The sequence below is a fragment of the Lagenorhynchus albirostris genome, chromosome X, assembly GCF_949774975.1.
Source record: "Lagenorhynchus albirostris chromosome X, mLagAlb1.1, whole genome shotgun sequence".
Lineage (NCBI taxonomy): Eukaryota > Metazoa > Chordata > Mammalia > Artiodactyla > Delphinidae > Lagenorhynchus > Lagenorhynchus albirostris.
The window spans coordinates 130,600,802-130,626,746 of NC_083116.1; the positions used below are offsets into that span (position 1 = coordinate 130,600,802).

Sequence of the window (25,945 nt, forward strand, 5' to 3'; positions counted from 1 at the left end):
ACTGCAGAGGGACTTCCCTGGTGGTCCAGTGGGTAAGATTCCGCGCTCACAACGAAGGGGGCCCGGCTTCGATCCCTGGTCGGGGAACTAGATCCTGCATGCATGCCACAACTAAGAAGTCCGAGTGCCACAACTAAAGATCCCACAGGCCACAACTAAGACCAGTTGCAGCCAAAAAACAAAACAAAAAAATTCACTACAGAAACTCTACTATGGACAGCATGTAGGGTTACAGTTATAAAAAATCAAATGGGGCTTCCCTGGTGGCGCAGTGGTTAAGAATCCGCCTGCCAATGCAGTGAACATGGGTTCGAGCCCTGGTCCGGGAAGATCCCACATGCCGCGGAGCAACCAAGCCCGTGCGCCACAACTACTGAGCCTGCGCTCTACAGCCCGCGAGCCACAACTACTGAAGCCCGGGCGCCTAGAGCCCGTGCTCCGCAGCCAGAGAAGCCACCGCAATGAGAAGCCCGCGCACCGCAACGAAGAGTAGCCCCTGCTCGCCACCACTAGAGAAAGCTTGCACACAGCAATGAAGACCCAACGCGGCCAAAAATAAAAATAAATTAAATTAAATAAAAAAAGAAACCACCTCCGAATGCTACTTCAATCGAGGAGGGAAAGTGGAAAATGCCGCCTCCAATGACATTTGTAATCAATCATCTTTAGCCACGTAATCTGTGAGTGGCTCTTTCTCTGATGAAGGCGGCTAATTTAAATAATTATTTAAAAAAAAAATAAAAAATAAAATTAAAAAAAAAACATAACATAAATAATTATTTTTATGCATCAGCCCTGTTAAATCACAGCAGCAATTCTGCTCATGAAACATTTACGGTTTTACACCAAAAAAAAAAAAAAATGTTGCCTGCCTCTTTCAGCATCCTCCTGCATTAGATATAGGATGTAGACGCAGAAGGAAAACTAGCACAAGACCTAAAGTTTGGCTGGCCATTAACTTCCAACTATGGTCTTTCTTTCTTGCGACGAAATGACGTATCTTTCCTTGCCTGAGCCCTTCCTGGTGTGTATCAACATTATTTACTATCTTCTAATTCCATCCTTTTTTAATGAACATGTCTATAAACGTTGAACTTTTTAAAAACCTTATTTCTTTCATTAATGTAGGCCTTGACAGATTTTTTTAAAATATGTAACTTGGTGAGGAATTCCCTGGCGGTCCAGAGGTTACGACTCTGCACTTTCACTGCTGAGGGGGTGGGTTCAATCCCTGGTCAGGGAACTAAGATCCTGTAAGCCAGAAAAAAAGAATTTGGAATAAAAAGTGACATTTTAAAAATAAATAAATAAAAATATAACTTGATAATTGCTTAAGATATCCTAAATCTGTCTTTCCTAAAACATAAAAAATGAGAAGAGGGACTTCCCTGCGGGTACAGAGGTTAAGAATCCACCTGCTAACGCAGGGGACACGGGTTCGACCCCTGGTCCGGGAAGAGCCCACATGCCACGGAGCAACTAAGCCCGTGCGTCACAACTACTGAGCCTGTGCTCTAGAGCCCGCGAGCCACAACTGCTTAACCCGCACACCTAGAGCCCGTGCACCGCAACAAGAGAAGCCACCGCAATGAGAAGCTCGTGCACCACAGTGAAGAGTAGCCCCCACTCGCCGCAACTCGAGAAAGCCCGCGTGTAGCAACGAAGACCCAACGCAGCCAAAAATAAATAACTTAATTAATTTTTAAAAAAGAATAAAATCACTTATTAAAAAAAATGAGAAGAGACTCCAAAAAAAGAGGGAGGAACGTGTATTTGAAGAAAACCCACAGGTGTGGATCACGGAGAGTTTATCCCCGGTCTGAACTCTTGGATGTCAAGGGTATTGTGTGCTTACTGTGTGTCCTGGAGATGTCTGTTCGTCCTCGTGCAGGATATTTTCATAAAGAGGCAGAATGCTGCGGTGGTAAATCCCCCACCAGAGGTTAAGGAAGGACGTCTGATGCTGGCTGACAGACCCAGAGCCCTCCTCCAAGACGGAGCCCGTCTGGGGATTGTACTTGTAGTTCCAAGGCTTCGTGGACCCCAAAAAGTGGACCACCTTCGCGCTCGAGCCGAATCTGAGGAGGAAACACAAAGCATCCGGCCTTCCTCTTGGAAGTGACCACACACAGAGAGCCTGTGACAACCACAGGACTCATCACAGACAGCGGGACGTAAAGACGCATCTCAACGACTTATGGACGATCCTGTCATTAACGACCGCCTAGACTTGCAGTAAAAATAACTGCTTCATCAATCCACGTGTGCAGCCTTTCATTTTCCACAGACCAAGAAACATGATCATAACTCACTTGGGATGTTCCCCAAAACAGGAAGAAGAAATCAGGAGTCTTTTAGAAAGATGGGCAGTACCGTAGCCCAAATCACCTTATCCTGAAAATGATAAAAACTTTAAAAAGTTGATTTTATAGTAGATAACGCAAGCTGCAGACCAGGAAACTGGCTTCTTGTACAAGATGGTGAAGTTTACCCTCTCGACCTTTTTTTTTTTTTTCATTATCACCACTCTCACCAACCTCGAAACTTTTTAAACAATTTTTTCTTAATTGCTTTCCTATGAAATTTTAATATCATATTTGCCTTGTATACCTACATTCTGTAGGTACAGCCGTGCTTTTTACATTAAAAAGGATATGATGGCTTTACACCCCACAAACCAGTGTCTGCCTCCTTGGGGGCAGTGCAGCCCCTATTAAAAAAGCACGCTCAAAATCTTCTCAGATTTCCCATTTTCACTTATAACAATGTCCCCTAGAGCAGTGGATCTCACATATTTGGTTCTAGGACCTCTTGACATTCTTACAAATCACAGAGGAACAAAAAATGCTTGTTCACGTGGATTCCATCTGTCCATATTCACCGCAACAGAAGTTAAAACTGAGAAATTAGAAAACCCGTGTACCAACTCATTAAAAAACCGTGGGCCCATTATATGTTAACATAACTTTTATATTTTTTCATAAAGTGTAACTATAACTATATATTACTATATACCTTTTAAATGTGTAAAAAGTGACATCTTTCATCTCTCTTCATAAACTATAACTATATATATTTTTTAAAATGCGTAAAATGCCACATCTTTCGTATCTTTTCATAAAATATAACTCTCTATATAACCATATTTTTAAAAATTTGTAAAACGAGTGACACTGCCTGTTTTACGAGGAGACGGTTGGTTTCTCATATCTGCACCTGCATTCAGTACAATGCTTTTTTATCACATCATGTCATGGCGTTTCTGTAAAATCCCACTGTCCAATTATGAGAAAACAAGAGTGAAAAGATGAAAATGACATGTTAAAATTAATTTTTTAAAAGTCGCTTTGACTTCAAAGACCCTTGAGAGAGGGGCGGGGAACCCCTGGGGGTTCCCTGGGCAACACTTTGGGAACCACTCTCCTTAAGCCTAGCTGCCTTGATGACCTATCATGTAAAGCAATAAATAAGCAAGCAGAAGGATGATCTGTTTTTTTTTTTTTTTTCCTTCAAAATGCCAAAAGGTGATCTTAGATTCTGAGAGAGGATGGTTGACCAGGTCTAGAAGAATTGGGCTTGGCATGAAACTCACTGTTTGAAAGCAGGGCTGTAGGTGTAGGCCGTGTTGCTACTCAAGTTATAAATGAATGGCAAGTGTTTCTGGATGTCTGCTGTGGACCAGTTACTGAAGAAACTGTTCAACAAGCCTTGGTCTGCCCCTAGAGAGTTAACAAACAGACAAAGAAGTTAATAAAGAATGGTACAGTGCACCAGGAGAATGCAAGACATGTTTGAAGACATCATGGAAAGACACGGGTATCCCAGCGCACAAATTACATTTCCTCTCTCAACCCACTAAAACATGGTCGTTGTGTCAAAAGTGACGGATAACCCACACCATTCATTTAAAAAGTGCATAGTCTCAGGACTTCCCGGGTGGTCCAGCAGTAAAGAATCTGCCTTCCAATGCAGGGGATGCAGGTATGATCCCTGTCCGGGAACCAAGATCCCACATGCCACGGGGCAACTAAGCCCACGTGCTACAACTACTGAGCTCGCACACCTCAACGAGAGAGCCCACGTGCTGCAAACTACAGAGCTCATGTGCTCTGGACCCCGCACACCACAATTAGAGACAGGAAAAAAAAAAAACACGAACGCCACAACTGGAGAGAAGCCCGCATGCCACAAAGAAGAATCCACAGCTCAACCAAAGATCCTGCGTGCCACAACTAAGACCCAAAGCAGCCAAACAAAGAAAATAAAATGAAATAAAAATAAAAAGTGCATAGTCTCTCCAGAATTCTCCACCGATGGTGCAAACAATTAATAATAAAATCGCACACGGTCTCCAAAATTCTCCACCCCTCCCCAGGGAATTCTATCTGGTATTGACAATCGCTGTTCCCATCAATTTTGCCAACTTTGTTACCTCGTCCTTACCTAGAAGGAATTTTTCTTTTCTTTTTTCTATCAATGTTTATTATTATGTCTTTATTGAGGTATAGCTGCTGTACAATAGTATGTAAGTTACAGGTGTATAATACAGTGAGCACAATCTTTTAGACATTATACTCCATTTATAGACATTATAAAATCTTGGCTCTGTTCCCAGTGTTGTACAATATGTCCCTGTAGCTTATTTTATACCTAATAGTTTGTACCTCTTAATCCCCTATCCCTATTCTGCCCCCCATCACCACTGATAAACACTCATTTGTTCTCTGTATTTATGAGTCTGCTTCTTTTCTGTTATATTCACTAGTTTGTTGTATTTTTTAGATCCACATATAAGTGATACCATACAGCATACAGCATTTGTCTTTCTCTGTCTGACTTGTTTCATTTAGCATCATGCCCTCCAAGTCCATCCATGCTGCTGCAAATGGCAATATTTCATTCTTTTTCATGGCTGAGTAATATTCCATTGTGTATATGCCACATCTCTTTTATCTACTCATCTGTGGACACTGATGTTGCTTCAATAGCTTGACTACTGTAAATAGTGTTGCTATGAACACCGGGGTGCACGTGTCTTTACAAATTAGCGTTTCTGGGGTTTTTTTTGGATATATGCCCAGAAGTGGAATTGCTAGATCATACGGCAGTTCTCGTTTTACTTTTTTGAGGAAACTCCATCCTGTTTTCCACAGTGGCTGCACCAATCTACATTCCAATTTTTCAACAGTCTACCATTTTCTTCCACGTTACAAAAATCCTAGTATTTTTCCCATGTACTAACGCCTGTTCAGGCAACTGTCTAGTTTCAGTTCATTCTCCCCTTTATTCTATATCGGGGTTGGCCAACAAAGGCTTGCACCCATTTTTGTAAATAAAGTTTTATTGGAACACATCCACGCTCATTTAAGTCCTGTCAATGGCTGATTTCACCCTACAACTACAGGGATGAATATCTGTCACAGAGATGAGACGCCCCACGATGCTGAAAACATTAATCACCTGGTCCTTTTTTATTTTATTTTGGCTGCGCCGCGAGGTCTGCGGGATCGTAGTTCCCCAACCAGGGATGGAACCCGTGCCCCCTGAAGTGGAAGTGCGGAGTCCTAACCACTGGACCGCCAGGGAAGTCGCCTATCGGGCCCTTTAAAGAAAGGTTGTCCACACATCCTATGTGATCAGGACTGAGGAGTTCTCCCTTCTACCCATCGAAGATATTTTCAACGGTCCTCTCTACTGTGTACTTACTTATATCTTCATCTCTTCCTGCACTTGTTCTTCAATCCCCAACTTTAACTTGCCGCTCACAGATACGGGGTGGTGGGGACTATAGCTGTCGGTGGGGCAGAGGGATGTGTTCAGGCCCCATTCTCTCCCACAAGTGTCCAGCTGCCCTTCACCTACCGTCAAAGCTGCCGTGGTCCGTGGCATGCCGCAGCAAGAGGCCATGCGTCTCCAGGGAAGGTTGGAAGACAAACACCCCGCTATTGAAGCAATCCGGCCATCCGGGATCCGGGGCCGCAGAAAGCTCTCTCCTACTGAACAGCTCATCGATATTGGACAGCACCTGGAGCAACAGAGCATGGGGGACCCGTACGATCTCACAGGGAAGAACCAATCTGACTCCACATTAGACCTGTTTCTCTTAGTTTAACCTTTGTATTCTACTGCTTTTGCTGCAAGTTAATCACCAAAGGGATGTTGCCCATAAGCTTAAACAATACATAATGGCCCAGCTCTGGGAACCCTGCCTCCGGTGCAATGAGTGTTAAGCTAAAATACCTCTGTTGCGCTCACAGGAAAGCCTCATCAGGCCCACCTGTGAATGGCTGCAAGAAGGAAGAAATTCTGACCAGTAGCAGGACATCAGCCCCTCCCCTTTTAGTATAAAAGCAGCTTGAATTCTAACTCAGGGAAGATGGGTCTTTGGGACACGAGTCCGCCATCTTCCCGGTCTGCTGGCTTTCTGAATAAAGTCATTATTCCTTGCTCCAACACCTCGTCTCTCAATTTACTGGCCTGTCTCGTGTGGTGAGCAGTACAAGCTTGGACTCAGGAACAGCGACGCTTCTCTTAACCTCTGGGGCACAAGTGAGAAATGCAACAGGAACTTCACAATGGGCCAGACAACGTTCAGTGATGGGAAACTTATACCCAATTTTTTGACTGACTCTCTTATTTTTTTTTATTTTTTTGCAGTACGCGGGCCTCTCACCGTTGTGGCCTCTCCCGTTGTGGAGCACAGGCTCCGGACGCGCAGGCTCAGCAGCCATGGCTCACGGGCCCAGCCGCTCCGCGGCACATGGGATCTTCCCAGACCGGGGCACGAAGCCGCGTCCCCTGCATCGGCAGGCGGACTCTCATCCACTGCACCACCAGGGAAGCCCCTGACTCTCTTCTTTTAGACTTATATTCAAAAGAGAAGAGTGTGTGTGTAAGATTGCTCCCTGGTTTATTTCAAGGGTTTGAAGTAACACCGTCACTGAAATGCAATGATCCCCTCAAGGTTCTTAAGATCCTCCATGGAATGCTCTTAATTGTATATATTCTCTTTCCTCTAGCAACTGTGACCTACAAGACCGGAAATCCATAAACAGAGAGGTCTGCAAGTCAATATCATATAATCCACTGTCTTCGAGAGCTTGACCACCAACAGCAGTTTTCTCCAACACCTACCGGCTTTCTGAATTGTGCTGTCTGGGAAAGAAATTACTCTGATTACGCACTTCTTATTTTCCTCTCCACCCCCGTTTTCCTACAGAGCTGCTTTTGCACAACCAAGACAAGCTCGCATGTATCTCTGACACTCCAACCTCGTTTTACATTTCAAGTTTCCAATGGCTGTTCACGAACGTGCCCATCCTGGGCTCCTACACCAAAGGCAACTACCCCAAATGACAATAACTACCCCACAGCTTCAGAAGCCAGGTGTACCAGTCCCTTCAGGACTCTCTAATTTACAATCAAGAAAGAATACTTCTCTAATATTTTACCTTGTGTAGATAAAATAATGTGATTACAAACCCCTCCTCAGGAAGGAACATGCCTTCAAGCATCCCAGTGTACGCAGCAGGGTTCACTGCAGTAGGTGTGTTCTATCTGATGTTGATCGACTAAACGATGTTGGTGATAGTGATGGACGTTACCTGGTGGGGATCCACTGGCAGGAGCTAGCAGCTTGCTTAAGGAGGGAGCAGCATGGTCTTTGTTGGGGGTTCCTCAACAGGTGGAGGGTCTGGTCCTTGCCCTCCCTTGTACTCACCAGGGTATCTGCATCCAGGAAGACGCACTTGCTATAATGGGTGAGTGTCCAACAGTGAAGCTTGGTGAGGGTGACTCCGAGCTCAGGTCTCTTCAGAAAGGCCAGGTGGATATAGTCTACACTGTCTATCAGGTTCACCTCGATGACCTCATCAAACACCCTCGAGAGGATCACCCTGGAAAAGACATGCCAAATCCCAGGAGAACAGCCCACCATCTAACATGAGACATGCTGTCCCTTGCTGCTGCAGTCTTCATACCAGGCTTTATTTTCCCCATGTGGGTCTCGTGGCTTTGCCCACGTTCCATTCATGCTTAAAACTTAGGCAAACGTGAAAAGCAAGACATATTAAACTGTCTTAACACAGACTGATTCGGGTCATCTCTTAGGAAGGTACTTTCTCTTTCCAAAGTGCATGGGCAGTGAGAAGGGAAGGCTGAGTAGGTAGAAACCAACAGAAGATCTCCATCTGTTTTTACTTTACATATTCAAAACCTACATCGCTCGTTGCATACAAGTTTGAGACTCAAATTTTGAAAGAATGTACATTTCATCAAAATGAAATGTGCCTCTGTTGCATTAAAAAATTTTTTTGCTTGAATTCTACTTCATCATTGCCTGGAATATTTGCGATGACAGAAAATTAAGAAGGTGCTAGAAAAAGGATAGGGGCATGTCAAAAGGATACAGTAAGTCAATCAGGAGGAGGTCCCAGGAGCCAAAGCTGATGCAATTTGGGCAAGAAAACAAAAACAAACCTAGGGCTTCCCTAGTGGCGCAGTGGTTGAGAGTCCGCCTGCCGATGAAGGGGACACGGGTTCGTGCCCCGGCCCGGGAAGATCCCACATGCCACGGAGCGGCTGGGCCCGAGAGCCATGGCCGCTGAGCCTGCGCATCCGGAGCCTGTGCTCCGCAACGGGAAAGGCTGCAACAGTGACAGGCCCGCGTACCGCAAAAACAACAACAACAAAACCTAAAGTATAAAATGAATATTCACGGATTCATTCTGATATCACAAGTGAATACATAAGTAAATGGGGTAAAAGGGGTAGCTCTTCCTCCCAGAAGAATTCCAAGTAATAAATGTAGAAGGAATGATGGAAAGAGAAAAATCACCATTAGATGAACATCACAGTGGTAAGTGTTGCAGACAAAATTCACGGATGAACCCTAAAAGCAATGAGTAAAGGTTTTGAGGACAAACAGCATGTTTTCATAGTCTAAAAGTACCTCTCCCAAGATATTTATCAATTACAAAGACAAAAATAATGATTTTACAGTAGAGATACCCCAAAGGAGACCAAGGTTAATGTCACCAGTACCAAGACATCACACACTCCACAATATCACGCACTGAAGAAGGTACTTTCTTCTTTGTAATTCTTTCCTACTTTTCATTGCTTGGTTTCGATTTTTTTCTCTCCCTTGTGTTTTTTGTTTATACCCTTTCTAGTCCTCTGGTGGTTGCCACCCTTAAACCCTCAACGCATCTATTTAACCTTACTATTTCCTATCAAATGTAACAACAGTTATCATCTATAACTTCGCCCCAGACAAGACAGGAATATTAGCGTACGTTCACCTGTCTCCCTCCTCTTTTAACCCCCAACCACCTCCCATGGGGACTGTTAATTCCAGGTTTTCGTAATTATTCACCAATACATTCCCAATTAACTCTCAATATTACTCGTTTATTTGTTTTGCACAGCTTCTTACATTCTATTTCTTCTTTCTTGGATTCACATTTCATTGTGCTTGAGTATATCCTCAAGTAATTTTTTCTCAAAGGTCGTTGAGGGGTAAAACGGCTGAGCTTCTGCATATTTGAAACATCTTGATTTTGCTTTCAAACTGCATTTAGCTGAATACAGACATTTCATTTCAAAATTAGGTAGTCTAAGAGCTTTGAGGCATCAGCTGTCTCAACCAGGCTGAGACCTGAAATGCCTTTAGTACTTTTTCTGCTTTCTTCGTGCTCCGAAATGGTACCTTCTGTATCATCAACACTTGGGTTTCCTTCATTCATTCTGCTCAGTGCTCAGGGAACACCCACAATCTAAAATCCTTCCTCAGAGCTGAAATAGTTCCTTGAATCCCTTCTCTCCACTCCTGTCCTTTCTGAAACTCCCAGTCTTGACAGATGCTGGAGCTTCTGAGTCTATCTTGTCTATTCCTTAGTAGCTTTTCCACTTCTACTCTACATTTGTGCTTTCACGTTGCACAGTATTCAAAGTAACTCTCTAAGAAAATACCACGCCATCACCAATTTCCTCCTGCTTTTTACCCAGTTATTTATGGCATTTATGGCATCCTCAAGATTGTATAAAGAGGGAGGTAGAGGGCCAAGAAATGTCATTCGACGTTACTACAAGTAGCACCTATGTCCTTATAGGCTTTTGTTCAGTTCTCCTTGCCTCCTTAACTTAAATTCCTGGAGGGAGAATTAAGTTTCAAGAATGCAATTTGTGTGAACCTACAAGCACATGCTACTGGGTCCCCTTCCCTGCAGAAAGACTCCCCCAGCCATGGATGTACCACACAGCCTGGAGGGATGGCAGTCTCTTGAACACCGCCCCCTGGTCATTTGGAGTCACAGGTCACTGTTTATGTCCTACTGCCCTGACTGCATCACAGAGCACCGTTCCTCAACCCTACCAACGACCGCAAAATACATAACTGGTTCTACAACAGTGCAACTAGGTCTGCCTCAGTGAGCCTTTCCCAGTCTTTCTGTGACACTGTCCCTGAATATTTTACAGTTCATCATGAGTAGACTGAAAGACTGAAAAAACGTGCTGACAGCTTTGGACAGCTGAGGAGATAGGAATCTAGCAGAGAACAGACATGTCTGTTTTTTTTTTGGCTTTATCAGTTCTACGTAACTGTTCCACGCACACCATGATTCAGGAGATGATGATGGGACCACAAAGAGGTCCCCCCAAGGATGCGTGGCTACCCCCAGGGTCACCATTCCCAACGCTGGTTCCACTGCAGCCCTTGGTCTGACTCTGAAGACCCAGCGGCCCGGGCACAGGGAAACGTCCGCTGCACACAAATGTATTTTCTTCTCTTTTCTTTCTCTTTGGGGCCTGCAGGAATCATCTTAGACAAGAAGAAATACACCTCGAGCATCCATTCATCTGAAACACTATTGGGAGAATGGGTGACGGCCAATTTGGTTAAAGACTAATGACAACACTTAATGTCAATGACTAAGGTCTGTGCACGCCCCCCCTCCCAAAACACCGACGTTTAAAAACACATTTGCCAGCCTGACGCGTCATACGTATCACTGAGCTGTTTGATGTGACAGGACTTCAATGTCTGTGAAGACAGAGTACGTATCCCTTGGTCATACCGTCTACCCTGGTTGTATCCATCCATCCATCTCTGCTTATCAATTGGAAGAGTTCTTTCATTATTCTATGGACAACACCCTCTCCTCGTTATAAATTTTGTAAATGGGCTCCCTAATTGGCTTGTTTTACCTTTTACGTTTACACAAATACATCTGACAAACAGCAGTTCTGGTACCCTTTGTTTTGTGTAATTAAAAATGGCAGACACGTGAAGCAGTCAACTATGTCAGTATCTGGAGACGTTTTTCGTTATCACAAAGGCAAGGAGGGTTGGCGCGGGGGGGGGCGGTGCTCCTGGCACCTGGTGGGTGGAGACCAGGGAGGCTGCTACACACCCCACAGGGCACAGGACGCCCCGCATCCGAGGGTCATCCAGCCCCAGATGTCAGTCATGCCAAGATCTCGACTTCTAAGATTTTCCTACACTTTAAATTTTACCTTTATCTTCAAAATCTACCTGGAAATCATGTGGGTATGTGTTCAACTTTTATATAAAAGGATCACATCATTGCCTTTCTCTGATACAGCGATGTGATGAATTACAATGATAGATTTTTTTTCTTTTTTTTTTTTTGCGGTACACAGGCCTCTCACTGCTGTGGCCTCTCCCGCTGCGGAGCACAGGCTCCGGACGCGCAGGCTCAGCGGCCATGGCTCACGGGCCCAGCCGCTCCGCGGCATGTGGGATCTTCCCGGACCGGGGCACGAACCCGTGTCCCCTGCATCGGCAGGCGGACTCTCAACCACTGCGCCACCAGGGAAGCCCAATGATAGATTTTTATACAATGAACTATCCTTGCTTTCTTACAGCAAGCATCATTTCTTTCTTTTTTTGTCTTCTTTATTTTATCGAAGTACAGTTGATTTACAATGTTGTGTTAGTTTCTGCTGTATAGCAGTGACACAGTTATACATACGTATACATTCTTTTTCATATTCTTTTCCATGACGGTTCATCACAGGATACTGAATATAGTTCCCTGTTCTATACAGTAGGACCCTATTGTTTATCCAGCATCATTTATTTCTTTACTCCAGGCCTAGAGTTGCCTTGTTGATAATCTGTACTGGGGGGCTTTTCTCATCTATATGGAAACACAATCAAATCTGTAAATCAAGTTTCCGTATCAAGGTTAGCACAGTGTCTTAAAATAAAGGAACACATTGATTTTTTCCCCCCTAGGCTCTCAGATAGTTCTTTTTGCATGGAAATTAATTTATTGTGCCCAGTTTTACAGAACATCCCTTACAATTGCCCAGGCCCAGGTCCTTCCCCCAGATAAGCCTTTGATAACATCCTCCATTTCTCCCACTGTTACTGGTCAGCAGAAGGGCTTCACTTCTTCTGGTGTCATGTGGACCATCTGAATTTCCCTAGAAGGCTCAAGTATTTCCTACTTTCAATTTTATCAGCAAAGTGTTCTACGTAGTATTTAAGTTTAAAATTTAAGTCGCATCCAGCCACTGTGGAAAACAGTGTGGAGGTTCCTTACAAAACTAAAAACAGAGCTACCTTATCATCCAGCAATCCTACTCCTGGGCATATATCCGGAAAAAACTCTAATTCAAAAAGAAACATGCACCCCCCAATGTTCACAGCAGCACTGCTCACAGCAGTCAAGACATGGAAGCTACCTAAATGTCCGTGGACAGATGAATGGATAAAGAAGATGTGGTACATGTATACAATGGAATATTACTCAGCCATAACAAAGGATGAAAGGATGCCATTTGCAGCAACATGGATGGACCTAGAGATGGTCACACTAAGTGAAGTACGTCAGAGAAAGACATATAACATACGATAGCATTTGTACGTGGAATCTAAAATATGATACAAATGAACTTATTTACAAAACAGAAACAGACTCACAGACATGGAGAACAAACTTATGGTTACCAAAGAAGAAAGGGGGGAGGGATAAATTGGGAATTGGGGATTAAGAGATACACACTACTATATATAAAATAGATAACCAACAAGGACCTACTGTAGAGCACAGGGAACTCTACTCAATATCCTGTGATAACCTATAAGGGAAAACAATCTGAAAAAGAATATATATGTATGTACATATAACTGAATCACTTTCCTGTACACCTGAAAATAATACAACATTGTAATTCAACTATATTTCAATAAAAACGTAAAAAAAAAAATCTTTAACTTAGCTTAGGACAGTTGCTTCTCAAAGTTGCCCTCTCCCCCCCAAAATAACTGGCATCTGAATTTCCGTAGTTGAGACAAGACACGGTACCCACACAGCGTGTTGTCTACAAGGATCCTGAAATTGGCCACACCCCTGGCAGAGCCTCCTCCTTTAATAACGACCAGAGGGCAATGTGCAAGTGTCTGAGGCCCCCCAGGACAGCCGGTGGTCCGGGCCCACGAACCATGGCTGGGACCTGCGTCTTCAGGAGGAAGGACCAGGTGTGTGTCTGAGTCTTACCTGAGCAGGTTGGACACCTGAGGGGTGACCAGCACCACCAGCCTCCTGGTGGCCCTGTGGTCCCGCAATGATTGCCCCAGCACCAGGGCCCCCTGGCAGTAGACGTCATTGGTAGCCAGCGTGACAAACGCTTGGTCAGACACTGTGGACGCAGACAAAAACAACAGGGTTATGTTTTCGACGGGTCTCATGGGACGGCGGGGCTGAGGGTCACCTCCGATTCTCTCAAGCTTCACAACTCTAACTCAATAACTGTTCGCTGTTCTAAGATACGCATCAAGGATATTTCACATGCATCCTTTTGTTTCAAAATAAAGCAAAACAATTCTTCTTCAAAACAAGAAAAAGAAAAAAAACACACAGGAAAAGAGGAAACCCTAAACACGAGTGAGACAAAGCCAAGAGGAGCATCATTAAAATTCCCTGGTTCAGATTAACAGACACAAACTACTGTATATAAAATAAACATGAGGTCCTACTTGTATTGCACAGGGAACCATATTCATTATCTTGTAATAACTTATCAGGGAAACGAGTCGAAATAATATAGATATATACGTATAACTGAATCACTTTGCTGTACACCTGAAATCAACACAACGTTGTAAATCGTCCAGACTTCAATTTAAAAAAAACCTTCCTGGTGCTGCCACACGGCAAATGGGCACAGCTCAGACCCCTTATGTGATTTTGCATTCAAGTCTCAGAAACTCACCAAAAATATGTGGGTCTTGGGCGAACACAAAGCAACAGGTGGAAACAGAGCTTTGGATTTTCTGAGTCACCGTGAGGACTCCCACCCAGCTCAAAAGAACTGGGCTCTCAGAAGGAATGGCCAAAGCCATTAATTAAATTCCACACAACCCACTTGTTGGAAAGACTTCAACTCAAGGATATATGAGGCCGAGGAGATGGGAGAAGGGAAAATATATTGTCTCATTAACCAAAAGGCCCTCAGTTTCCTAATGTCTCCACAGCAGAGGAGGAAACTCGGACGGCCAATCCGATTCATGGCAGTTTTGAATCTAAGTGGGAACTCGTGACATTGACTTTAACGGGGACTTTGAAGCAACGTGACTCTGGGACCCCCAGGGGCTGGTTGCCAGGATAAAAACAAAGGGATCCAGAAATCCAGGCCTTGGCTCCCCTGCTGTCGACAGAAATTAAAATTCACAGCCCACGGCTGGAGCACACAGAGCTCAGTTCTCAAAGACCAGACGGTCTTCCCCTCCAGCCACCGTGCCCTGCCCAGAGCACGGCCCAAAGGCACCGTCACGCCAAACAGAACACCAGGACCCAAGCCTCTGGGGCCGGGTTGCCTGCAGCTGGTATCGTACCCTTGACATTCCATTGGGGTAAACGCCCACGTGTGCCTGTTCCAACAGCTCCTGCCCACACATCATCCTGTATTAAGAGGGAATGCGAATTCCTGGCATTTCCACTGTGGGCTGAGTATTAAGGACAGCAGACCTCAGAACTCAAGTCAGCAGCCCAAAAGATATCTGTCTAGCTATCCACCCGTCCAGCCACTTTTCTACCCATCTATCATTATCTAACGTCTGTCTATCCAGCTGTTTATCATTCACCTATCACCTATCTATTTCTCTATATCCATCACCTATCTCTACCTATAGACAGAGCCACATCATCTGGGAGGTCTCTGGGGTGGCTGAGGCATGGGGCAGGTGGGCTACAGTGGGACCAGGCAGCAGCGACGGGCAACTGTCCAGAGCTTCCGATTCTCGGGGAGGAGACAGACAGGGCTGGGTCTGCAGGGTAGGTTTTACGGAACTGCTGGACTCTCCCTTTGCTAGGGGGAGGGATTATGGCTTCTGCTAACAGGATGACAAGACAGCCCCAGTGGAGAGAAGACCCCCCTTTCTCCAGCGACCCCAAGACTCAACGTCACGTTCTAGGTCAAAGACACATGACTCCAAAGGCCAGCCCCCAGGGGCCGGGGCACGATGGTGCAAAATCATGGCTGGATAAAATCTCCGTCTCAAGTGCAAAGGCAGACCAGTGGATGTTAACGTCACAAAGGCTGAAAACTTCATGGACAAGTCTGCAGATTCCAACACCACCTTACCTTTAAGAAACTCCCATCTGTCAGGTTTGGGCGTGGCATCAAAAAAACACGCCACAATTATCCAAGCCTCCTGCATCGAAAGGCTTTGTTTCCACCAGGCAGGGCGCTGGGGAGGGGACTTTTGGCATGCGTGCAGGGTGGGAAAACAGAAATAGAACGGGTGGCTGTCCTCCAGCCCCAGGTTGGGGGGGGAAAAAATGCCGCAAAACCGAGTTCATCCTGAAGACGGCGGTGGCTGACAGTTTTATAACAGGTCTGGGAGAAATGTTTACTTCTCTTCCTCGCCTTCCTCTACCCCACCCCCCTTACAACCCACCCCCGGACCCTCCCCCGAAATAACATCCCGACTTCCTCCTCTGCCCCTCCTCTTATACTCAATGGTGTTTTTTGTTCCCTGCAAAGTGCTGAATACCCAGATGGGCTCTTTCTAGCACATTCCGTGGCCGATGTGTCCGAACGACCCTCCTGAATGCTACCATTATATTGACCCCAGCGGGTTGGCAGAAAATGTGTTTTTCACTCTGCAGAGCTCCAAACCGCCGCCTGGAACACACAGACTTTTCTGCTTCTCTGCGAAGAATCTGACAGCACACCGCAGCCCACGGCAGGATATCTGCCTTTTCTGCCCCAACAATTCTCCTCTCTAAGGCACAGAGGAGGTACAGAAGCATGGAAACCGCTCCCTGAATTACCAAATCGCTCCTCTGAATAAAAAGTAACCGGATTTTTTTTTTCTGAAAAATGCCCTCATGCATGTTCAGGCCCGGACTGGTGCAAGCACGGGATGTCTTCATGATAAAAACGGGACGGGCATCTTTCCCATGGGTGGAGGTTATGTTTCATCACCACATTTCTTGGGAGCTTTTTTTTTTTTTTGGCCATGTCGCAGCATGTGGGATCTTAGTTCTCCCACCAGGTATGGAACCCGTGACCCCTGCATTAGAAGCACGGAGTCCCAACCACTGGATCCCCAGGGAACTTCTCCATCATCACGTTTCTACGCTTTGGAAGTCTACTGTCCACTCCAGACCCAAGAGAAGGCAGACAGGACCGAATTGCAGCCCTGGGGGGGCCAGGGCTCGCCGAAGTCCCAGCATCTGGCCACGGTCGGCCTGCTGCCCCGCTGCGGGATTAACCCTGGATCTCTACCGGAATAACCAGTTCTGCCTCCAGTCTGACCTCGAGGGGCGAGGCTGGGGGAGGGGAACCACAGGCTCTGTCTTCCCAGAGCCATAGGGGCACGAACTCCCACGGGTCTCCGCGTCCGTGAGACGCCCACGCGTTTCCACGCTGGCCAACAAACCAGCCCATTTAATCTCCAAGGGCTACTTTTATACAGAAGGAAAATTACCAAATCTCAGCGCCCCCTGACCATACTAAACCTCGCCCGCCTCCCAGCTGCTGAGACCCCCATCTCCACCTGCCCCAGGGACACCAAGCTCTCCAGCCCCGGGGGTCACTGGGAAGGCGCACCGTGGGAGCTGAGGGGTTGGGGGCGACCTTGCGCGCGCAAAGCGGGGGGTGCCCCCAGCGCGGGCCAATCTGAGCCGCGCCAGGAGAGCAGGGAGGCTGAGCACGAGGGGTCTTCCCGACTCACCCGGCATGGTCTGAGGCCCAGCGCGCCGTGGGCACCGGGCGGCCAAGTGCGCCTGGGCGCGGGGGCGGCCTCGAGCCGGGCCTGGCGGAGGCGTCGTCTCCAGGCGACCCGCGCGGAGCTCCGGGCCTGCGGAGACAGCTCGGCATTCCAGACAGACCCCCGGGGCTGCAGCACCGCCCTACAGCCCCTCCCCCGGGTCAGCCCCTCCCCACCCCGGCCTCCCCATATTCCCTCTGCGCTCCGGGGCTGCCTCTGCCCACACCCCCGTCGTCCCCCGGCCCCTGCCCGCCCGGGTGTCCCCAGCGACCTCGCCGCGCCCCGGGCAGCCTGTGTCCCAGGCTGGCCCGGCGCCCCTCGCCCCGCAGAATACTCTTCGCCCCGCGACCACCACTGCGCCCCCCACCCGCGCCCTTCCTCAGCGCTCGGGCAGCTCGCGCGCCCCCAGGCCCCCCGAGCGCCCAGGCCGCCTCCGCGCCCCTCCCCAGGCCCAGCACCTCCACTGCGCCCCCGAAGCTTCCGCCTGGCGCCGGCGCCTCCCCCGCCCCCCGGCCTTCCGCACCCCTGCGCCCCGCCCCGCTCCTCCCCCGCGCTCGGGCAGCTGCAGCGCCAAGTCCCCGCCGCGCCCAGGCCGCCTCCGCGCCGCCCGGCCCCTGCGCCCCGGCACCTGCGGCGCTCCGGCAGCCTCTGCCCGGGCCGGCGCCCCTGCCCTGCGCCCACCACGCGTCCCCGGCGCCCCAGCGCCTCGGCCCGGCCTGCTGGGCTGCGCTCCGGAAGCCCGCCCCCGCCCCCGCTCTGCAGCCCCGGGCGCTGGTCCGCGCGACCGCCGCAGCCCCGCGCCAGGCCGGCGCCGCCTCGTGCCCGGCCCCTGGCGCCCCGGAAGGAGAGCCGGAGGGGGCAGCGGCCGCCGGGCATCCTCGCCCCGCCCTGGCCCCCCGACCCCTCCCCGCCCAATCCAGGAGTCTGAGGCGTCTCCGCTCGGACATCTCACCTTTAACCGGCCAGCCCCAAAGTAAACGTTTGCAGTGGCCTCCCGGGCCGGGCCCAAGGCCGGCGCGCTGCCCGGGCAGAGGCCACGCTGGAAACGTGATCTTACTGAACGAACGCTCAGTGAGCAAAGGAAAGGGGCATGCAAGCGTGCACGGTGCGTGTACGCAGGAGAGAGTAACTGAAAATCAATGAGTGAGTGATGGAGTGATGGGCACCTCGGCTGCTGAATACGTGCGTCAGGGAGGGAGAGAATTATGAGTGAATGAATGGAGTAGATAAACGAGGGAATACATTTATGAATGAATGCACGCATGAGTGAGTGAATTAATGAATGTGTGAATGCAGGAGTGGACGAATGGAATGAATGAATGCACGTGTGAGTGCATGCCCGCATGAGTGGATGAGTCGCCATCTGAACCCTGTGAGCCACGGCGGGTTGTAGAGAAGGAGAGAGGAGTGGGCCAGATGCTGTCCTCAGGGAGGGTGCAGCCACTGGCTGGGGCCATAGGAGCGCGTAAGCACCAGGGGCCCGAGAAACCAGGCGGTATCTCAGGAATTCTCCCACCTGCTGAACCTTGCCCATCCAGCACGTTGTCATGTCCTGCGGGATCAAGGGTCCAGGGAACACGGATCGACAGAAGGAATGGACATTCCTGAGTAACGGGGCTTCCTGCTCTGAAAATGTCACCTGGGGGGGGGTGGAAGGCATCCCGGGAGGGGGGTCATCTCTCCACTACACCAACTATAGCCCCAGCAGGCCTCACCCCCCGCCCCCCCGCCCCGTGTTGCTTCTCCACCGTCTGTGCAAACGTCCACATAGTTTTAACAAAGGCAAAGGAGTTCTTCCCACGCGGATGTCCTGATCTCGGGGAACCCGCCCCCTCAGGGTTCCACACTTCACACTTTGGGAACCGGTACAATTTAAGCTCAAGAAGTGACAGAAAAAATCTTAAGAGAGGACATAGCCGATGCTAAACCTCGTCAGCGATCGACGCAGTAAGGCGTGGATGTCACCCAGCGCCCAGCAGACTGGGATCTCTGTCTGGGCTTTTTGCTGGAGTTCATGCCCCATGGGGAACAAGGGGCTTTGCAGGCGTAAAAGCCATCGGGGCTCACTTGCCTTGGAATAAGAAGGGGATTCCCCGTGCCATGTGGGGAGACAGATGAGGCAAGAGCCCAGAGCCTCAGGGCATCTGTCCACAGACACAGCACCGTGGATGGATAGCCATCGGCCTCGAGGGACAGATGCCGCAGGTGTTTTCAGCACCTGCTGGGCTCAGAGCTATCTCAGAAATCGCGTCCAGCTGACAGAGCTGGGCCAGGCCGGCTGGAAAACGCTAGGGCAGGACCCCACCTCATCACGCCGTCTGCAGAATGCAGATCTCGTATGCGATGAAAGTGTGGCTGATGTCGCTAAGCAGGAAAAGGGCACGGACCTCTCTGCCCGCCCCCTGGGCACTATGTGCACGTACTTATTATCGGGGTGCTGCAAGATGTCTGCGGGACTTACTGAGCCTCTGGAAGTCTCCCTGAAATCCCTGCAGCTTCTGAACCATTGGTGGAAGCATCAGGATATGAGTAACAACCAGGGGAAGACTCTTCCTGCAGTCAGTGCTGGTTTGGGTTTGGTTTTGTTTTTTTCCTTAACCATTTTTTAAAATTGAAGTATAGTTAATTTACAATGTTGTGTTACTTTCTAGTATACAGCAAAGTGATTCAGTTACATGTATATTCTTTTCAAAATTCTTTTCCATTATAGAAAAGAATCTATTGCTTTTTCATAAAAGATTAATACAAAGAATCTACTTCCATTTATTTCCCATCTTGTTCTAACAAGATACTGAACATAGTTCCTTGTGCTATACAGCAGGTCCTTGTTTATCTGTTCTGTGTACAGTAGTTTGTACCTGTTAATCCCGTACTCCTAATTTATCCCTCCCCCATCCCTTTCCCCTTTGGTAACCCTAAGTCTGTTTTCTACATCTGTGACTGTTTCTGTCTTGTACACGAGTTCATTTGTATCATTTTTGTAGATTCCACATGTAAGTGACGTCAAATGATATTTGTCTTTCTCTGACTTACTTAATATGACAGTGCTGGGTTTCTGTCCCCTGCCAGCCAACCTGAAAGAGGCTCAGGTGCTTCTGACGCAGCCGGACAGTCTCAGGAAGGGTCCGTTCTGAGCCCCGAGGTCTCCTCAGCCCCCAGCGGCCCCCTGGCTTCCAGAGGAAGGGGACGGTTTCCCAGCCTCTGTGCTTGTCTGACTGTTGTCTCCAGTGTTTGCCAAGTGTCCCCACTCACCCGTGCCACAGGGTCATTCCCTTTGGTCCCATTCTGGCCTCTTTCTGCCCCAGGGGTGCAGTGCTCCTGTGTGACACTGGGGATATGGGGAAAAGGACCCGCCGGAGCGTTCTGACAACAAGAGGTCCCCTTCGAAACGTCCTAGACAGCGTCTGCGTCCTTCAGTCCACATTGCGGGGTGGTGAGATTCTAAAATTTTCCCTCTGCCCTGGGTTAGAAGTTACCTGCCAGCAGGATTTCCACCTCAGGACCAGGGACGTTCAGAAGTGGGTGACTCTCGGATGTGGGGTGTCCTGTGCACTGGGGTTGGGGAGCAGCATCCCTGGTACCCACACCCCACAAAGCGACTCCACACATCACCAACTGTGCCCCTGGGGAGAGAGCCATGCAGGGTTTCAAACTACAGTCGCAGACAGATCATGATAGACAGACAGATAGATAAATCATAGATAGAGATACATAGATGACAGATCTAGCAGGTAAATGATAATAGAATTATAATAGATAATAGATAGGTAGATGATAGCTCCAAAGATAGATAGATAGACAGATAGCAAAGACCAAAGTCTTCGCTGTCATGGGCGCATCCTGTGCCTGTGGGGGGCGGAGCAGCCTCCCTGCTCTCCACCCATCAGATACCAGTAGCTCGTCCCAGCTGTGATGGTAAAAGCGTCCCTGGGCATCGCCAAGTGTCTCTGGTTGCGAACTACAGCCAGAGAGAGAGGGAGAAAGAGAGATGATGGAAGATGATCGATGACTGACACGTGGATAGACTGACAGGATAGATACACAGATGATAGATGATAGGTAGGTTAATTACAATTATAATATATAGATAAGAGAGAGAGCGAGAGGTTGATTGGTAAATAGAAGATAGAATCTCTGATGCTAAGTCAGCGTTTCTCAACCTCAGCACTACTGACATTCGGGGCTGGGTGACTCTGATGTGAGGCGTCCTGTGCCCTGTGGGGCGTGAAGCAGCATCCCAGGTCTCCACCCGCCAGGTGCCAGGAGCACCCCCTCCCCACTTGTGACAGCTTGACAAGTGTGTCTCTGTTTTGACGCCCGCTGAGAGAAGGAGGGGATTTCTTTGGCCCAGAGGGGAAGAGAGGGTTAACAAGCTACAGTCCAGGTTGGGGGAGGGGGCGTGGATCACGGCACGTCCTTGCCGGGTTGGGGAGAAAATGAGCACCTTCAAGGCCAAGTTGAAACCCAGACACTGCGCAGGCGGATTCCTTCAACCCCATCCCTGAACGCACCATCTCATGATGCTTTCCCGCTGGTGAAGAATCCTAGGAATTCCGAAATCTACCCAAGCCCCAGGAGGACGGGAAATAACGCCAGGCAGTTGGTACACTTGGGAGAAGTTAGCAGCGCCTCCCACCCACCCACCCACCCACCCAAGCTGGTCCCCCCCAGGCTGTGTTTCACTCCGAGCTCTCCCCCCCACCCATCTTTTGCTTCCCTGGGTCAGCCCTGGACCGGCAGCGGTATCAGCATCCCCTGAGAAATTCTGAGAAATGCGCGTTCTCAGGTCTCCCGAACATCAGGAAACTGAGTCTCTCATACGTACCCTGTGTTAACAAGCCCCCCCTTCCCCGCCCCATCCACCCTCAAGGTTGACAACCGCGGTTCTGATTGCCGACATTTGGGCTTTGTGGGGAGGGACCGGCGGCAGCCTGAGGGGCTAGAGAGGGTGGGAAGGAAGTTGCACCCGGACAGGAGCTGGGGGGAACTGCAGAGATGTTTAAAGAGAAGGCTCAGGACGCCCGAGCAGGCTGCCTCGCCTCCCAGCACCCAGTTCCGTAGACGCGCCCCCAGCCCCTGCCCCCACACTCGCCCACCCGGTCCTTCCAGCTCTGCCTTGGAGGCCGGAAAGCAGGGCAGAGGGCCGTCAGCCACAGGCAGTCCTCCCAGATCCCTGGGCAAAGGTTAGGTCCGTTTTGAAACCCAGAGCAGGCATCCTGCCGTGGGCGCTGCCGGTGCCTCTGGGGGAGGGGGAGGGTCTCCAGGAAGCCAGGAGGGTGGGCACCTGGTGAGCCGTGGGCGCCGTCAGCGGAAGGCGGTCTCTTCTCAGGGTGCCGCACGAAGGAGGTTTGCCCGCGGCGAAGGTGACCCTGCCTTCTCCCCGGGAGCCATTCAGAGAAATTGAGCCTTTCGTTGGTACGTCGGTTGCAACATTGTTGGAAAGTTACAGGGCGCTGCGGCGGACATAGTTCAAGCCCAGGAGCCAGAAGAAGATGCCAGCCAACTGCGTCACCTGCCACGTTTTTGTGACAAAGATCCTGTGAATTACCTTGAAAGATAAGTGAGAGAAGGAGAGAAAAGATGTCTGCAGTATGTATACGTCCATGTATGCGTGCGTCCCAGCCGCAATGATAGATCCGTTTGTGTTTCTTTTTTAATGTTTTGGCCACGCGGCCTGTGGGATCTTAGTTCCCGAGCCAGGGATGGAACCCACGGCCCCTGTATTGGAAGGGCGCAGTCTTAACCACTGGACTGCCAGGGAAGTCCTTATATATCTGTATTTTATCTGTACACATGAACCTAGCAAGATATAAAAGACCACAACCGCAAGAAAACAGGAAGCAAAGCATTTACGTCACGTGCTACTGGTAACCACTCAACCGCCATTCATTTTTCTGTTATTTGTTTTTAACAGAACTGGATTGGGACGCATAAATCCAGGATATATGCGTCCCAATTTCAGCGAGGGGCTGTGTGGCCCACAGTGTGTGAGTGAGGAAGGAGGCGGGGTTAGCTGCTGGCTTCTGGAAAGAGGTCTTCACTCTCAAAAGAGGAAATGGCCTTAATTGGGCCTGCAGATATTAGTGGGTGGGGCTGTGATGGCTGGAGCTACAGAGCCATTTTCTGCCAGGAGTGAAACTGGTTAATACCCGGTGAAGCATGAGAGAACACCATTAAATCCTCAAATTATCCCCAGTCCAGACGCCCTAAACCTCAGTAAGTCCCCTTACAAGATACTGTCTTTATAGTGTTAGCTATTTTGAGATGGACTTTCTGCTACTTCAGCATAAAAGCATCCTAATTTATACCACATGGCAGAAATCCTCAAGCAGTTTGGTCACTGGATTCCCGACACTCTGAAAGACTAGTGCGAAACCCAAAGAACTTTTGCTTATGTAGGTTTTAAAGAAACATATTTTCTGTATTAGAAATTAAAACTGAAAATGTTAGATATTTATCTATAAATATGTTTTTTATATTCAAATTTAAAACTGAAAATTTTACATATTTAAAGTATCCATATTTTCTGTATTAGAAATTAAAACTGAAATTTTTTTTGCGGTACGTGGGCCTCTCACTGCTGTGGCCTCTCCCGTTGCGGAGCACAGGCTCCAGAAGCGCAGGCCCAGCGGCCATGGCTCACGGGCCCAGCCGCTCCGCGGCATGTGGGATCCTCCCGGACCGGGGCACGAACCCGCGTCCCCTGCATCGGCAGGCGGGTTCTCAACCACTGCGCCACCAGGGAAGCCCCTAAAACTGAAAAAATTTGATATTTATTCATTTAATAAGTTTAAAGATAATAATAAACCCATTCCATTTTGTATAAATAACATATTTTTACAGAAAAATAAATTTATTTTCCCAAACAAAAACTGGGGGAGAGGGAAAGAGTAGCATTAATTTACACACTTGTACATCTCTTTCATATCTCGCTTAATAGAAGATGACTAATTTCTCATATTTACTTCTACATTTGTTCTGTTGCAATAATAGTTTAGGTTGAAATGGGTAAAGAAAATCTGGCCTCCCCCAGATGGGTAGTTAGAAAAGAGGGGAATATTTTAATAGGGTTTTCACACAATTGACATTCTTCTTTGATGCCACACCAAAACTTGATAATTGGTAGTTTCTTTAAGGTTCCATGATTTCAGCATGGAATCTGGATACCAATCAATGAATTCTGTACTCTATAAAGTTAGAATCCACAGCTTTATCTTGAACTTCAGACGGATCCTTTATCCACTTAGGATCTTGCAATATCATGCATGGGTCATCTGGAGGTGTTCCAAATGTTGGTACATTTTATTTCATAATATATATTTTAAAACCTCACATTTGTTCATATCTCTATTAATCTCATCACATAAAGGTCTTTAGCTAAAATAACAAGAGGAAACACCTCCTCTGTAATGTGAAGTCTGTGGCCTAAATAAGAAATTCTGAACTTCCCTGGTGGCGCAGTGGTTGAGAATCCGCCTGCCAATGCAGGGGACACGGGTTCGAGCCCTGGCCCGGGAAGATCCCCCATGCCACGGAGCAACGAAGCCCGTGCGTCACAACTACTGAGCCTGTGCTCTAGAGCCTGCGAGCCACAACCACTGAGTCTGCATGCTGCAACTACTGAAGCCCGTGAGCCTAGAGCCCCGGCTCTGCAACAGGAGAAGCCACTGCAGTGAGAAGCCCACGCACCTCAATGAAGAGCAGCCCTCGCTCGCCGCAACCAGAGAAAGCCCACATACCGCAATGAAGACCCAATGCAGCCAAAAATAAAATAAATAATTTTGTTTTAAAAAAAGAAATACTGCTATGGACTGAATGTGTGTGTCCCCCAAAATCTACATGTTGAAGCCCTGACCCCCAATGGGATGTGTTAGGAGATGGGCCCCTGGCAGGTTTGAATGAAGTCATGGGGGTGGGGCCCCCATGATGGCATTAGCGTCCTTAGAAGAAGCAAAAGAGGCACCAGAGCTCTCTCTCCACCATGTGAGGACACAGTAAGAAGGCAGCCGTCTATAAATCTGGAAGAGAGCCTCACCGGGAACTAATCTGCCCACCCGGCGATCTCAGACTCCCAGCCTCCAGAACCGTGAAAAACAAACGTCTGTTGTTGAATCCCCGCAGTCTGTGGTGTTCTATTATGGGAGCCTGAGCTGAGACAGATTCATTCATTCTTCCAAGTGTTGATTGAATAAATAGTTATTGAGCACCTACTGCATGCCAGTCACCGCTCTAGTAGTTATGGACACACCCATGCTTTTATAGATGTACCTCCTGGGGGCAGGGGGGAGGGGAAAAACCGGGCAATAAACAATAAAAAGTTATAGTGCATAAGATGTGGGCAGTGGATACAAGATTAGAGAACAAAAGTTTGGGCAGAGGAGGTGGGTGAGGGAATGCGCAGGGTCGGGGAAAGGGCTGGGACTGCAATGGCCCCATCTCGCTAACTAACTCCCCTTTGGTCTACGGCCAAAGGTGAGCGTGTCAGTTTTTGCCCCCAGCCCTCCACCCCAGGGGCAAAATGTTCCATGTTCGTCAGGTCCAAGTGCTGTTTTTATTTTCAGTTGAGGGGAGTTTGGAACGTCGTCTGTGCTTCCACAGACCATTTATCCATCCCCAGCTATTCATAGAGGAGCAGTTATGTTGGACGCATGCCAGTGTGAGAAGGGGTGGCCACGATGCGGAGGGAGATAGCTGCAA

At 48.5% G+C, this 25,945-nt stretch overlaps 1 protein-coding gene across 3 annotated transcripts in view; it reads right to left on the bottom strand.

Moving 5' to 3' along the window:
- The window catches only part of GYG2 (glycogenin 2), a 35,707-nt gene extending 14,820 nt beyond the window's left edge, over positions 1 to 20,887 (bottom strand). The window contains exons 1-7 of one of the 3 annotated variants that reach the window (XM_060138492.1): positions 20,725 to 20,887; positions 17,213 to 17,338; positions 13,530 to 13,671; positions 7,721 to 7,895; positions 5,863 to 6,025; positions 3,593 to 3,719; positions 1,856 to 2,078 (exon numbers count right to left, since the gene is read on the bottom strand). In XM_060138492.1, coding sequence (XP_059994475.1) covers positions 1,856 to 2,078; positions 3,593 to 3,719; positions 5,863 to 6,025; positions 7,721 to 7,895; positions 13,530 to 13,671; positions 17,213 to 17,338; positions 20,725 to 20,887 — 1,119 coding nt within the window. Of the gene's footprint in view, positions 1 to 1,855; positions 2,079 to 3,592; positions 3,720 to 5,862; positions 6,026 to 7,720; positions 7,896 to 13,529; positions 13,672 to 15,615; positions 15,835 to 17,212; positions 17,339 to 20,724 lie in introns of those variants that run through there. The other 2 variants (XM_060138491.1, XM_060138490.1) reach the window with 2 other exon arrangements.
- Between the last annotated feature and the right edge of the window lie 5,058 nt (positions 20,888 to 25,945).